The sequence below is a fragment of the Bos taurus genome, chromosome 1, assembly GCF_002263795.3.
Source record: "Bos taurus isolate L1 Dominette 01449 registration number 42190680 breed Hereford chromosome 1, ARS-UCD2.0, whole genome shotgun sequence".
In the NCBI taxonomy this organism is placed as follows: Eukaryota; Metazoa; Chordata; class Mammalia; order Artiodactyla; family Bovidae; genus Bos; species Bos taurus.
In genome coordinates this window covers 74988977-75005360 of record NC_037328.1, presented here as the reverse complement: position 1 = coordinate 75005360, position 16384 = coordinate 74988977, and the positions used below count along the sequence as shown (strand labels likewise).

At 42.1% G+C, this 16384-nt stretch overlaps 1 protein-coding gene across 4 annotated transcripts in view; it reads right to left on the bottom strand.

Moving 5' to 3' along the window:
• FGF12 (fibroblast growth factor 12) overlaps window positions 1-16384 on the bottom strand; it is a 612490-nt gene that overhangs the window by 282970 nt on the left and 313136 nt on the right. Inside the window, exon 1 of one of the 4 annotated variants that reach the window (XM_005201556.5) lies at window positions 38-1742. The exons of 2 other annotated variants lie outside the window; for them this stretch is intronic. In XM_005201556.5, the coding sequence (XP_005201613.1) occupies window positions 38-236 (199 nt within the window). In that variant the 5' untranslated portion in view covers window positions 237-1742. Of the gene's footprint in view, window positions 1-37; window positions 1743-16384 lie in introns of those variants that run through there. One more of the 4 variants, XM_059886661.1, reaches the window with a different exon arrangement.

The following is a 16384-nucleotide window of genomic DNA, read 5'->3' as shown; positions in this document are numbered from 1 at the left end:
AGCCACTAGGGAGCCCACCGTCAGGGCTTCTACTGACCTGGTCTCCTCCTCACTGGCCTCTTGCGGCCGCTGCAGAAGCGCACTTTGCTGAATACCCCGAGGACGTGCCTCTCGCACAGGGAGCGCCCGTCTTTGCTGGGGCTGGAACGGCGCTTGGAGGCCGACACCCGGTCGCTGTTGGACTCCCTCGCCTGTCGCTTCTGCCGGATCAAGGAGCTGGCTATCGCTGCAGCCATAGCTGCTCAGCGCGGGCCCCAGGCCCCGGGCTCCACTGCGCCCTCGGGATCACGCTCCGCCGGGGCGAGGGCAGGACCTCGGCGGCCTGGAGGGACAGGGCAGGCGCGAGGAGGCAGTGCTAATATTTGAGAAGGCTGCAGTACCAAAAACCCGGCGCCCACAAGGTTAGTCAAGAGTCTGGGCAGTGGCGACAAAATGTGTGAAAATCCAGATGTAAACTTCCCAAACCTCTGGCGGCGGGGGCGGGGCGGTCCCAGGCCTTCCTGTTAACTAGACTCTTGCATCCCAAACTTGCACCCCCAGGCGATCCGCGTCCAGGGGGGCAGTGGGGACTTTGGTCACACTGCGTTCGGAGTACCAAGTGGAAAAGGAAGAAGGATGTCCAAAACAACAAGCCGTGCCCCTGTCGGAGAGGCGCAAGCGTTGCAAGGTGTCCAAAGTATATCTACACACACATACATAGAAAACCCGTTTACAAAGCAAGAGTCTGGACCGTGGCGGGTAGCGTGCCCCCGGTAGAAAATGCTAAAAAGTGAATAAAACGTTCCTTTAGAAAACAAGCCACCAACCGCAAGAGAGGAGAGGAAGGCAGCAATTTAACTCCCTGCGGCCCGCAGTTCTGGAGATTAGGAGGTCCGTCCCGGCTGGGTGAGGTCTACCGAATGCATCGCCCCGGCTGCGGTTCTCCGGGGGCCCGCCGCCCGAGGTCTGGAATTCCGAGAGGCGCGAAGTGGGAGCGGTTAGCTGGAGTCGGGGTAGGGGCGCCTGGCGGGGCAGATGTTTCCAGCTGCGGCGAGCGCGACTCCCCGCCAGCAGCGCTGCAAAGAGAGCGGGAGGCGAGGGAGGAGGAGGGCAAGAGGGAAGGGGAGGGAAGGAAAGGAGGAGGGAGGGAGGGAGATCCTCCAGGGCCAGGCACCCTCCGGGAGAAACCCGCGAGAGGCGAGCGCCGCGGAGACGCGGGGTCCCAAAGAGCGGGCGCTCTTTCTCTTTCCGCTTTTTTTCTGGCACAAGATGGGCACAGTTGGTGATTATTTAGGGAATCCTAAATCTGGAATGACTCAGTAGTTTAAATAAGCCCCCTCAAAAGGCAGCGATGCCGAAGGTGTCCTCTCCAGCTCGGCGCCCACACGCCTTTAACTGGAGCTCCCCGCCATGGTCCGCCCGGGGCCGCCGCACCGAGCTGCTCTCCGCACAGGCTCAGAGACAGCGAGGGAAGGAGGGGGCGCCCTGGCGGGCTCGGGATCAGGTCATCGCCGCGCTGCCCCGGCCCCCCAGGCTCGCGCGGCTCGGCAGCCGACAGCTCACAGGGAGCAGATCAGATGGGGATTATCCGCTGGACGCGAGGCCGATCACTCCGTCCCGCGCGGCCCATCCCGGCCGAGGAAGGAAGTGACCAGCGCGCTGCGAACACCCGCGCGGCGGCTCGGGTGGGGCGGGGGCTGGCTGCGGGCGACTTCGGCTCCAGGAGGCTGCGGCTCCGCTTCGGAGCTGCCCACCATGGTCTGGCGCCCGAGGCGAAAGCGGGGCCCCTGGGCCGCCGGGCTTGGGGGCGTCGGGAGGCGGCCGAGCGCACCACCGGGGCCCTGGGGGCCGGACGCAGACTCTGGGGCCGGGGCCAGGAAGCAGGTGCGGTTTGCCGTCTACTCGCCCAACTCGCTGCGCGGGTGGCCGCTCAGAGCCGCGGGCTAGCGGGGTGCCCCCGCCGCCGCCTCCCTGGGCCCCAGAGGGGGTGCTCCGGGCGGAGTCCCATTCGGGGGCTGAGGCTCGGGGCACGCCGAGCCGCACCGGCTCCTGGGCGCCGCCGCCGCCTAGCCGGTTCGCTCGGCTGGAGCGCTAGCTCCGCAGGAAACTCCAGGCAGGGACGACCGCCACCGAGACGGAGGGTGGGACGAAGGGCGGGCGGCTGCCAAAGCACCTTTGGCACTGCTCGCCCACCCGCCGCGAGCTCGGGAGCGCCCAGGTGGGGCCAGGCTCCCGGAGCGCAGGGAAGCGCAGCGCGCTCGGAGCCTCCTCCCCTCCCTCGCGCCCTCGGCTCCCAGACTCTTCCCCCTCCCTCCCGTCACCCCTCTCCCCCTTCTCCGTCTTCTGTCTCTCCCCTTTTCTCCTCTCTACGCAATCCTACGTGATTGAGGTTTGGATGAGAAATTCTCAGAGGCAGAGCGAAACAACTGCAGCTCGGATCGGCTCAGTCCCGTCCCTCCCCGGAGAGAAAACACCACCGACCGGTTAGAGGACCCCGGTGCACAAAGAGAGGTTAGGGTTGGGGGAATTGAGAAAAAGCGGTCTGTAGTCTCTCCAGTAAGCTGGAGCACAAAGAATTCTGTTTTCTCTAGTGTCTAGGGACACTAGAGAAAGTAACGATGGCCCCTTGGGCCCACCTTCAGCTCATTTTGGAAAAGGAAAAAGTGTTTCCACATTCCAGGAACCCAGATCTGGGTTCGATCCTCCGGAAAGCTGCAAAACAGACTCAATCCCTAAAATGAGGGACCAGGTGAGCACTCTGCACAGAGGGGAGGATGCAGGTGGAGAGGGTGACTGTGGGCAAGGGCAGTCAGTAGCCAGCTCTGGAGGGCAATCAGATCTCCAGGAGTGCTTGTGGTGACCGCTGGACACTACTGAAAACTCAGCAGAGGAGAAAATGTCACCTAAGCTAAAATGCAGCATGAAAAATTTTGGAAACATAAAGGAGTAGCCATGCTAAGGTGTGGAAGTGGCTGTTGTGATACTAAGTATCATTCTTCAACCAGTCTTCAAATATCCTTAGTCCCTCCCCTTTACAGACATTCCCATAAGCCACCAGGGTCGTGCCAAAAGATTTAATGGGTGATTTCCAAGCAGAAACAGGTGTATGCTGGAAATACCCTAATAGTAGGCAAGGGTCATGAATGTCAAGGAAACTACTGAGAATGGATGTGGGTCCTGTAGAGGGCCCAGGAATCCTCCAGATTCCTAGCAGAATGGAACTGAGGCCTATGAGGTTGTTTAGCACAAGCACTGTTAAACAGTCCCACTGCATCTGGGGGCCAGGACATTTCATGCTGCCGCTGGGTACAGCAAAGGCAGATGGGTTTACGGGGCAGACATCTGGAGGAGGATTAAATAGGCAAGGCGCCATGAGAGCGGGGAATCCCAACTGTCAATGGGGAGCACACATCCCCTGCAGCAGTTCAGGGTGCCTGCATAAAGGGAGTGAACTTGGGATTCTGACAATATATAACAGACAGGGGAGATACACACACACACACACTCAGCCCTCTTCTCCAAAAGTGAAGCCAGCCAAATACATTTTCAAAAGTACATCGGAATGTGGTAAGGGAAATTACTGAAAATCAGTTGGTAACACTGTCAATTAGGGAAATGTTCACATCTCACAGATAAAATTATGTATTTTCCTTCCTTGGCTGCCACAAGACTTGTCTCATTCTTGAGGAAGGCAGGCACACACAGTGCTGGCTCTGGGGGCTCCTTTCCTCTTGCAGTTCAACACTCAAAAAGAAAAAGGTCAGCTAAAGTGAGCAATCCAGAGAAATGGGCAAGAGAGGAGTATAGAGTGAGGCCTTGAAGAAATCACTGCTAAACTCTGAGTCTTTTTCTTATCCTCAAAATGGGGACAATCAGTCCCATCTACCTCCCAGAACTGAATATGTATGTGCAAGCATTCTGAAAAGTGGAAAATGCCAAATGAGTAAAAGAGATGATGACAGTGTTTATTTTTTTAAGAGAAAGCATGATATTTTTCTGAGATGCTTTTTTTAAATGTAGATTCCTGATGGTTTCTCAGAATGTGAATATCTATGAGTAGAGCCCAGGAATTTTAAGTTTTTAACAAGTTCTTCAGGTGTCAGAGTTTGAGAGATATATAGATATACAGAGATACATTGTTCAATAATACAAAATCCTAGAAGAGAGAAATAAACTCAGACTCTCAAAAATTAATACACTTCACCAGAACTGCAGTCCTATGCCCACCAAAAAAAGGCCTGGAAAGGGAATGTGTGTTCTCTAATCTTTGAGTGTTTTGATTTTTTTTTTTTCCTGTGGGTTTATGACATACAAAGATGTTTCGATGCAGAAGGTAACCAGTGTAGCAGCACAGGGTAGAAGAGGGTGATGAGAGAAGAGAAGAAAAAACAGATAACACTCGCTGTTTGAAGTTTTCCCTGTCTTGGCAGCATCGTTAGGCATTTATAGAACAAAATGAAAACAATAAATGCTAGCTTCCTGAAAGTGACACTCTATGTGTTTAGATCTTTACTAAAAGAATGCGGTGTTTTTGATTCAATTAAACAACAAAGACTTTACTTTTTCCCTTGTACTACTGCAGCTATTGTCAGGGTACATTTTAGCCATTGAGCACTTTAAGTTATCATCAGCATCATTTTCTTCATTTCTCCAATGAGAAGAAATTAATATAGGAAAATCTGAGAAGTTACATAGGACCTATGTACAAGGCTCTTAAGATCAGAAGCAATACCCTAGTTAATCTTTTTTATATTCCGAAATTTATTAATTTCCTACCTGGGCCACTAAGTCTCATAAGTTTTCCTTCATGGTTAATAAGACATTTCTGCTAACTTTGCATTTGGGTCGGAGGGGGGGGGCGGTCAGGAGGAAATTAAATCAACCCACTGATGATTTAATTAAATCAATCAGGTCATTTTGAAGGGCAATATCTCAGGGATAACAATACTTTGATTTTTATGCTTTTTTAAAACAACTTGAGAATTTCCATTTACAGCTCTGAAAACATCATAGGTGGAAGCAGCTGAATTACTTGGAGAAAGTTGCCAGATACACATTGAAAGGATAATTATATTTCTGACCTACCTTCAAACAAATAAAACATAGTCTTAATCATCTCTATATTTTAAAATCATCTCCGTATTTTAAAGGAAAACAACAACAACAACAACAACAAAACAGAATGTTGAATAGTCTTTCCCAAAGGCCAAGTCTTTCAACTCCTAAATCAAACTATTAGGACCACAGCATTCATTCACTTGAAAGCTTGAACTGGGCACACGTTGCATCCAAGGCCTGTTTCGTTACCAAGAGGAACTCTCTATTCTCTCTATACATCTCTCTATTCTCCCTGCCCTCACAAGCTTATAGTCCATGCCATCATGATCTTATTTGGCTCCTGTCTTAATCACCTACTTGCTGTATGCTACTGCACAAGCTATTCAATCTCCAAACCACATCTGCAAAATATATCAATGATAATGACACAAGTAGTTCCTTATCTAACTGGGCTGCTGCAGGCTCAAAGAAGATGAGATAATAATGTAAAGTCTTAGAATGAGCATGCCATCATTAAAATATCCATTTAAAGCAAAGCCCTGCTATAAAAATCCAGACTCGCCAAAACAGGAAAACATACCTTGTGATTCAAACATATCATCATTCGCTCGTGGACATAATGTATTTAACAAAGGCTGGAAATCCACTTGAAATGAACGATTAACTTTGACATTATAATGGCAAATAAAATTTTCATTAGTGGAATATTGTCAATGTCCTTGTCTATTGGAAACACAAAGGAGTCTAGCTCTGCTCATATATCATCCTGATCTGAGATCAGGCCCCTGACTCAAAGCTTGGTGAATATGAGCTCACCAGCCTCTGACACTGCACGCTTGACAGGTAGAAGATCTTTTCTCCATGAATGCTATCCCACACAATGGCTGTACTTCGACTTCCTTTTTGATGCCAGATTGTCAGTTAAAATAGGCTGGTTACAGCAGCACAAATGATTTCTTTCTAATAATTTGTGATTTCCTTTATGGTGCCTTATTCAACAGTTTAACAATTACTACATGTGATATGTTTGTCTGATTTTAGTCATCTCTCAAAATAAGAAAGACAATTCTTCTTCATGACACAGATTAAAGTTAGTATCCTTATTGCCCAGGTAAAGAAATTATCAATGTTTTAAAGAATGTCTGTTTTAATAAGAAATATAAGCTATAACTTGGAGAAAGCAATGGCACCCCACTCTAGTACTCTTGCCTGGAAAATCCCATGGAAGGAGGAGCCTGGAAGACTGCAGTCCACGGGGTCGCTGAGGGTTGGATACAACTGAGCAACTTCACTTTCACTTTTCACTTTCATGCGTTGGAGAAGGACATGGCAACCCACTCCACTGTTCTTGCCTGGAGAATCCCAGGGATGGGGAAGCCTGGTGGGCTGCCGTCCATGGGGTTGCACAGAGTCGGACACGACTGAAGTGACTTAGCAGCATCATAAGCTATAACTATGGTGAGCCAGGGCTAATCTCCCTGCAGAGTTCTAAGTGGCTTGCAATTATTGATACATTGAATCCTCCCTATAAGGTATGTTCTGTCATTATTCTCATTTTATAAATGAAGAAACTGACACACAGAGAGGTTAAGTTGCTTAGTCAGCCACCCAGTTAAGAACTGGCAGAATTCAAATTTAACTAATTTAATTATTTCCAGAGCTCCTTTTTTTACCCTCTATGTTACACTGTATGTCAACAGAAGCATGATGCCATAAATAACCATGTAATTCAATTAATAAAATAAGAATATAATCATCATTTGCACTGATAGTCTTTTTACTGTTTAGAAATCATCTTCCCATGTATTATCTTATTAAGGCTTTCAACAATCTTGGAAGGAAAATTAAGGAGATACTAAGAACCCAATTTACAAATGAGACTCTAATTTAAAGTGATGTAATCTCCCCAGGCCCCACAACAGATGAGTGAAGATACATGAGTTTAATCTAGGCCTTCTGACTTCAGTGTTTCTCATGGCCCAACTGAGCTCACATAAAAAAATTGCACTGGTGACTCAGTTGGTAAAAAATCCACCTGCAATGTAGGAGACTGCTTGCAGTGCAGGAGACCCTGGTTCGATCCTTGGGTCGGTAAGATCCCCTGAAGGCAATGGCAACCCACTCCAGTATTCTTGCCTGGGAAATCCCATGGACAGAGGAACCTGGGGTGCCTCAGTCCATGGGGTCACAAAAGAGTCAGACAGCCCTAAGTGACTGAACCTGCACAAAGAAGAAAAGATGAGAATGTGGTATGTCCTTTCCTTCTCTGACCTCAGTCCTCCCTGAGCAGGATTTCACACCATGTGAATGACCTTGAAGAGATCATTCTGTGTGGGAAAGGAGTGCGGGCCTTAAGTGTCCCAAATCTTCTCCCTCCACAGCTTTTACCTCTCTCTGTGCGTGGGAGCTAAGGTGGTTGTCTTCTCACTCCTGGCATAGGAGGGTATCTTTGGTTCTGAGACTGTGGCCTCCAAACACTCACCTCCTTAGTTCAGTAATTTAAGTTGAGCTTCATGAGAAAACTACAGAAAAACTAAATCAAAACAGAAATTAGAGAAATTTATAAGTTATAAATTTATAAAGTTACACTTCTTCCCTTCTCATTCCTAAAAAAAAAAAATGTACATTGGTTTGGCTTGAAACACATATCTGGCCCTTGGCTATTTTCCTTCCTAGCTGGATTGAGGATCTTTAAAAACTGCCCCCAATTGATTCTCCATCATTTTTGCCCTTTCCTGATTTCCAGTGCCGCTGCTTCAGTGATACCCCTTCCTTCTAGATAAGGAATGTGGCTTCAAGGTCCTCATAAGAATGTAAAACCCATAATGACAAGGTTTGTCTTTTGTATTTATTTTCTATCTCCAGTTCCTAAAATAGTATATAGCACACACTCAATAAATACTTTAATGAATTAACTAATGAATTTATCCACCCATCCACCAATCTTTTTAAGTCAAAATGAAATATTTATTCTTATACAAAGAAACAAACTCAGCTAATTCAAGGGTAGCTTCCACATTTCCAACTTGATCGTTTTGCTTTATAAATACTCTTTAAAATCTGTCTAAATCCCATCCATTTATTAAAATTGGATATCCTTAGAGGCCACATGGTATCCAGATTTCTGCACTGACCAACTTCCACCCCCTATATTTAGGTGTATAGTTTCAGCTCTTATCTTTCTCTCTCTCTTTTCTCTCAATCCCACCACCCCCTCTCATACACACACATTCAGAGAAGAAAAGGGATATAACAATAATGAAAACAGAGCACAGAATCGATAAAATGTCAAATTTTAAAGGCTCAGAATATGATCAAAATGACCTTAAAATGGTTTGATAATCCTAAAATTCATGCTGTCACCCATCTGTACTTAGCTGCTTTCTCCATGGACCTAGTTGCTCCATTTCTAAATTTAGATTCCAAATTTTCAGGGAATGGATCTTGTTGAAATAGCAGTCTCTTCCAGCATCCAGCACATGACTGACAGTCAAATTATATTATTAATATTGTCATAAATTCATATTTTGTCCCATGTGCATGTAGCACTGGGCTCTGTGAAAATAACCATTAGCGAAAGACTCCATTGGTCCTATTTGATATTTAATAAGATTTTATTGGATATATATTTGATATTTAATAAGACTGAATTGGAAATAACTGAAATATCCAAACTGGCTAGAGAAAATTTTCAGGGGATCAAATGGAAGTTTCGACAAGGTGACCAGTAAGGTCATTTGTAGTCCAAACTGTTTAGAATTCTCCAAAATTAAAATGTAAATTAGAGGGCTTCCCTCGTGGCTCAGTGATAAAGAACCCATCAATGCAAAAGACACAGTTTCAATCCCTGGTCTGGGAGTATCCCATATGCCGCAGAGCAGCTAAACCTGTATGTCACAACTACTGAGCCTGTGCTCTTAGAGCCCAGGAAATGAAACTACTAAGCCTTCGTACAGCAACTACTGAAAACCCTGCGCCCTAGAGCCTGTGCTCCACAACAAGAGAAGCCAGCACAATAAGAAGCACACACACTGTCACTGGAGAGCAGCCCCAACACACTGCAACTAGACAAGAGTCCACACAGCAATGAAGATCCAGCACGGCCAAAAAGTAAATAATCAAAAATGCTTAAAGAAATGTAAATTAGAAAGAATAGGTGATTTACAATAATATTTCCTTGCATAAAGTTACTTTGTCTGAGCCTAACTTTGTTTGCCAGTAAAATGACTTAGATTAATTAAAGTAATATGTTGAAAAGATAGCATTGGTTTCTGAAACAAGGAACTGTATGAATGAATGAATGGGTAGATGCGTAGATGGATGGATAGATGAAAAGCAGCATCATTCATCTACAAACCTCTAAATTCACATTGTTAGGCTAAACAAAATAGCTCAAAATAAAAATATCTGGCAAGCTTCCTTGTGGAATACTGTGGAGACAAGAAAATGTTAGAGAATTCCACAGTAGTAAATAAAAGCACTTAATAAACTTCTAAGTCATTCACTTACCAATTATTTTCACATAAAATTATATTCTCCTGTGATTAATTTTGCCCACTAATTCACCATATGCAACATGAAATCAAGAGGATATTGGTGTAGATGGCTGTTTGTTTATGCAATCAAAGCCAAGATGCATAGATGAATAGATAGATAGATAGATATAGTTGTAAACATGCATTTTAGTGGTCAGATATCCAGAAAAGAATAAGATGACTGTATAAGCATATTTATTTAAATGGCATTTGAAGCAAGAAAGAACAATGATATTTTTGTAATGTTTTGGATAGAATATACTTTTTAAATATACAGTATTAGCTAGAAGGGATTTGATGAGGTCATCAATCCATTCTAGACAATATATACATATTGTAATCACTAGAGACCACAGAAAAGAAATTTCTTTAAAAAGTAAGCTAGAAAATTGTCTCCAGTTAGTTGAATATGCTAAGAATACAGCAACGGAGAAAAGATCCATTCTATTCTCTTCATTTAAGGAAATAGCCATAGCTAGCTTTTAAAAGATAAGTAACCAGAAGCATTTATTATTTTCTGAGGGAAAAAGCTAGGGAAAGAATGTTGACTTTATGTTAAAAGTAGAAACAGAATTGAGGAGAATCATGATTTACATTTTTTTGTACCCGTGAGGATCTAGTAAATTACTTTGACAATAGTAGACACTCTGTAAATGTATGTTGATTTAATTTGACTTGAAAGTATTAAATGTTCAGAATGAGTGAGAACAGTCTTGACTTTTACCTTAGGCATATTTTTATTAATAAAAATAATAGTGGTATCATCTTTAATCTCTGATAGCATCAGGTAAGTAGTGGCTATGAAAAAAAAAAAAGACACAAATATCTGATAAATATAAAGGAAAACATTTGGCCTTAATCTAGTAGTGTGTTTCCTCTTATCCTCTTTATGAACCTAGCACAGATGTCAGGCTACATTTTCTGATGGTGCTACAATGACAAAATCCTAGTGTAAACCCACAACATTCTTGAAAGGAGAAGGGTTATTCCCTTAAGTGAGTTGCAAAGTCATAGTTTCAGGCATCACATAAGAAAGAGATGTGGGATTGGGAACTGCATTTAACTCAAGGAAGAGGTATACCTTTCTTTTTATCTACATTTTGAGTAATCCATCTGCACTTAAAAGTTTTTCTGTCAACTGAAGAAAATGTTCTCTATCAAAGAGAATGAGGCTAGAAACTATATAGGAAAACACTCTCATAGAGAGTTCTAATATAGGAGTCTGCAGCTATAAACTCCAGAGAATGAACCATATCAAGTTATCTAGATGTTAGTTGTAAATTATCTCAGTGATGTAATCTCTTTCATTACACACTGGCCTTCAGTATAGCTTTATATTAACCCAAATTTTTATTTCAGTCCAGGAACCATTGGGTTATATAATTTCAGGCTTTTTTAGTTCAAATCACATAAAAACATCAACTTAAAACTCTACATTCAAAGTATGTGTTAGAAGTATTTGATTAAAAACTCTCATCAAAGTGGGTTTAGAGGGAACATATCTCAATATTAGAAAGGCCATTTAAGACAAATCTACTTATATGCAGAGGACATCATGAGAAATGCTGGGCTGGATGAAGCACAAGCTGGAATCAAGATTGCAGGAAGAAATATCAAAAACCTCAGATATGCAGATGACACCATCTTTATGGCAGAGAGTGAAGAACTAAAGAGCCTCTTGATGAAAGTGAAAGAGGAGAGTGAAAAACTTGACTTAAAGCTCAACATTCAGAAAACTAAGATCATGGCATCTGGTCCCATCACTTCATGGCAAATAATAGATGGGGAAACAATGGAAACAGTGGCAGAGTTTATTTTGGGGGCCTCCAAAATCACTGCAGGTGGTGATTGCAGCCATGAAATTAAAAGACACTTACTCCTTGGAAGGAAAGTTATGACCAATCTACACAGCATATTAAAAAGCAGAGACATTACTTTGCCAGCAAAGGTCCATCTAGTCAAGGCTATGGTTTTTCCAGTAGTCATGTATGGATGTGAGAAAGCTGAGTGCTGAAGAATTGATGCTTTTGAACTGTGGTGTTGGAGAAGACTCTTGAGAGTCCCTTGGATTGCAAGGAGATCCAACATGTCCATCCTAAAGGAAATCAGTCCTGAATATTCATTGGAAGGACTGATGCTGAAGCTGAAACTCCAATACTTTGGCCACCTGATGTGAAGAGCTGACTCATTTAAAAAGACTCTGATGCTGGGAAAGATTGAAGGCAGGAGAAGAAGGGGATGAGATGGTTGGATGAGATGGTTGGATGGCATCACCAACTTAATGCACATGAGTTTGAGTAAACTCCGGGAGTTGGCGATGGACAGGGAGGCCTGGCGTGCTGCAGTCCATGGAGTCACAAAGAGTTGGACATGACTGAGGAACTGAACTGAACTGAACTGAACATCATACTCAAAAGCTGAAAGCCTTCCTACTAAATTCATGAATAAGACAAGGAAACTCACTCTTGCAGCTTCTATTTAACATAATATACGAAATTTTGGCTGCAGCAACCAGACAAGAAAAAAGATCAGATCAGATCAGTCGCTCAGTCGTGTCCGACTCTTTGCAACCCCATGAATCACAGCACACCAGGCCTCCCTGTCCATCACCAAGTCCCAGAGTTCACTGAGACTCACGTCCATCGAGTCAGTGATGCCATCCAGCCATCTCGTCCTCTTTCGTCCCCTCCTCCTGCCCCCAATCCCTCCCAGCATCAGAGTCTTTTCCAATGAGTCAACTCTTCACACGAGGTGGCCAAAGTACTGGAGTTTCAGCTTTAGCATCATTCCTTCCAAAGAAATCCCAGGGCTAATCTCCGTCAGAATGGACTGGTTGGATCTCCTTGCAGTCCAAGGGACTCTCAAGAGTCTTCTCCAATACCACAGTTCAAAAGCATCGATTCTTCAGCACTCAGCCTTCTTCACAGTCCAACTCTCACATCCATACATGACCACAGGAAAAACCATAGCCTTTACTAGACGAACCTTTGTTGGCGAAGTGATGTCTCTGCTTTTGAATATGCTATCTAGGTTGGTCATAACTTTCCTTCCAAGGAGTAAGTGTCTTTTAATTTCATGGCTGCAGTCACCATCTATAGTGATTTTGACAAGAAAAAAGAAAAGATATGCAAATTGAAAAGGAAGAGTGAACTGTAACTATTTGCAGATAGCATGGTATTTATATAGAAAACCCTAAAGACTTCACCTCAAAACTATTAGAATTAATAAATAAATGCAGCAAAGTTTCAGGATACAAAATTAATACACAGAAATTTGTTGCTTTTATATCCACAATAGTGAACTATTAGAAAAGAGAAAGATAAAAAAAAAGCAACTGTTTAAAATCACATAAAAATTTAAAAATATCTAGGAATAAACTTAACCAAGAAGGTGAATGACCTGTACTCTGAGAACACAGATAAAAGGAAACTGAAGATGATACAAAGAAATGCAACAATACCCTATGCTGTAGGAGTGGAAAAATTAAAATTAATAAAATGACCATACTACCCAAATCAATCTACAGGTCTAATGCAATCCTGATAGAAATCTTACCACGTTTTTCACAGAACTGTAAAAAATAATCTTAATATTAATATGGAACCACAAAAAAACCCAAATTGCCAAAGCAATCTTGAGAGAGAAAAAAGAAAAAACAGAGCTGGAGGTGTCATTCTCTCAGACTTTAGACTAAACTACAAAGCTACAGTAAATAAAACTGTAAAGTACTGGCATAAAAAGAAACATATCAATGGAACAGAATAAAGAGCCCAGAAATAAACCTACATACCTATGGTCAATTAATCTACAACAAAGGGGGCAAGAATATATCATGGAGAAAAGACAGTCTCTTCAATAAATGATGCTAGGAAAACTGGACATCTACAGTAAAACAATGAGATTAGACCTTTTTCTCATACCATATATAAAAATAAACTCAAAATGGATTAAAGACCTAAATATATGATCAGAAACCATAAAACCCCTAGAGAAGAACATAGGAAGAACATTTTGACATACATTTCAGCAATATTTATATATTTTTGGATCTGTCTCCAAAGGCAAAAGAAATAAAAGCAAAAATAAACAAATGGGACCTAACTAAACTTAAAAGCTTTTGCACAGCAAAGGGTATCATTGACAAAATGAAAAGATAAGCAATAGAATGGGAGAGAATATTTGGAAATTATATAACTGACAAAAGGTTAATAGCTAAAATATATAAGTAGCTCATATAACTCAATATAAAAAAACCAAATAATTCAATATAATAAATGTGTAGTAGACCTAAAGGTACAGTTTTCCAAAGAAGACATATAGATGACTAATAAACACATAAAAATATGCTCAAATCACTAATTATTAGAGAAATGAAAATTAAAAACTATCACTTCACACATCTCAGAATGGCTATCATCAAAAAGTCTATAAATAACAAATGTTGCCAAAGATGTATACTTTTGGTGGAAATGCAAACTGGCACAACCACTATAGACAACAGTATTAGGACTTCTCAAAAAGCTAAAATAGAACCACCATACAACCCAGCAATTCTACTCCCAGGTATATCTCCACAAAACATGGAAACACTAATTCAAAAAGACACATTGATCCCAATGTTCATAGCAGCTCTACTTATAATAGCCAAGACATGGAAGCAACCCAAGTGTCCATCAATAGATGACTCGATAAAAATGATGTGATTATATATATAATAGAATATTGTATCTGTGTGTCCTTAGTCACTCAGTCATGTCCGATTCTTTGTGACTCCATGGACTACATCCCACCAGGCTCCTCTGTCTATGGGATTTTCCCAAGCAAAAATACTGGAGTGGGTTGCCGTTTCCTCCTCCAGCAGATATTCCTGGCCCAGGGATCAAACCTGTATCTCCTGCATTGGCAGGCAATTCTTTACCACTGAGAAACCTGGGAAGCACCATAATAGAATATTAGTCAGTCATTAAAAAAGAATGAAATTCTGTCATTTGTAGCAAGATAGATAGACCTAGAGAATATTATGCTCATGAAATAAATCAGAGAAAGACAAATACCATGTGAAATCATTTATATCTAAAATATAATACAAATTAGTGTAAATATTAAAACAGAAACAAACTCACAGATTTAGAAAACAAACTAGTGGTTACCAGTAGGGAGAGGGAAGTAGGAGGAACACAGTGGGGGTATGATATTAAGAGACACAAACTACTATACGCAACAGATAAGCAACAAGGATATACTGTATTGCACAAGGAATTATATCCATTATCTTGTAATAATTTTAATGGGGTATAAACTATAAAAATAATGAATCACTGCTATACACCTGAAACTAATATAATATTGTAAATCAAGTATACCTATTTTTTTTTAAGTATTAGAAGGAAAGAAAGGATAGAGTAGGAAAGAGAAGGGAAAATAAGACTTACTAGGCACCAGCTCTGTACAGGTTCATTTAGTTAATCCTCAGGGTAACCAAACAAGGCCAACATTGCTATCCACATGTACAATGAAAAAACTATAAGTCAGAAAAACTGAAGTATGAGTCTGGTCAAGAATTCAAATATAGTTTAACTGACACCAAATCCAAAGCTCTCTTCATAACTTTTTAGATGATGAATCCACAATATGAATTTAAAAGATGATCATTTATACCCTTAATGTGTTAGAAAGGTTAAGATAACCAATGAGTTAAGTCCACTCAGAATTCAAGTCATAGGCATTCATGTTGTTCTCTGGTGATCATGATCTCATTTGAAGTACTAGCTTAATAACTAGAGCCAGGGATAGAGAATTGAGGAAAGCTTATGTCTGTCATCAAGTATCTGAAATGTTCTTATTGAAAAAATAGGTATCTTATGTGTCCAGAGGCAAACTTGGATTCCATAAGCAGTTATATACAAGGAAGTACAGACTAAACATCAAACGTGAGTTTCCCATCGTCTGAGACATTCAAGTCAGGATCAGGAGGCAAAAACCACAAGAGGAAGGTTTTCAGAGTGGAAATGAGTATTCTATAAAATGGTTACAGTCAGCATTGCTGGGGTAGAATCAAAACCACTATAGGATGTATCCAAGGCAAAACTTGGCAAAACTTTTTTTTTTTAAATAAGAAATTAAAAGGATAAGCTTAATGAATGGTGAAACGCATTACTAGTGGGGAAAATTAACAGTAAAATGGAGCAAGATTCAAGGAGGCTGTCAAAGGAAGCATATCAGGACAACCCTGTGAAGGAGGCACAGAGCTAAGATTTATTTTATATAGCATGAACATGTGTCACAAAGTCTATATAACTGATCAAAGGTGAAATGCTATTGTTACCATAGCTGTAGCATTCTAGATTAAGGGAAAGAAAACATATAAACCTATGAAAATGTGAGTAAGGAAAGCTCCTCAGGAAAGGCCAGTGTAAAAAGCCCCTAAGGGGACTTCCCTTCTGGTCCAGTGGTTAAGAATCCACCTTGCAAAGCAGGAGATGTGGGTTCGATCCCTGGTCAGCCACAACTATTGAAGCCCATGTGCCACAACTATTGAAGCCCGTGTGCTGCAACTATTGACCCCATGCACCACAACTAAAGAGTTCATGTGCTGCAACAAAAGATCCTTCATGATGCAACAAAGATCCTGTGCGGTGTAACTAAGACCCAAGGCAGCCAAATAAATATTTAAGAAAGAAAAGTGAAGTCGCTCAGTCGTGTCCAACTCTTTGTAACCCCATGGATAGTAGCCTGCACCAAGCTCCTCCGTCCATGGAATTTTCAAGGCAAGAGTACTGGAGTGGGTTGCCATTTCCTTCTCCAGCGAATCT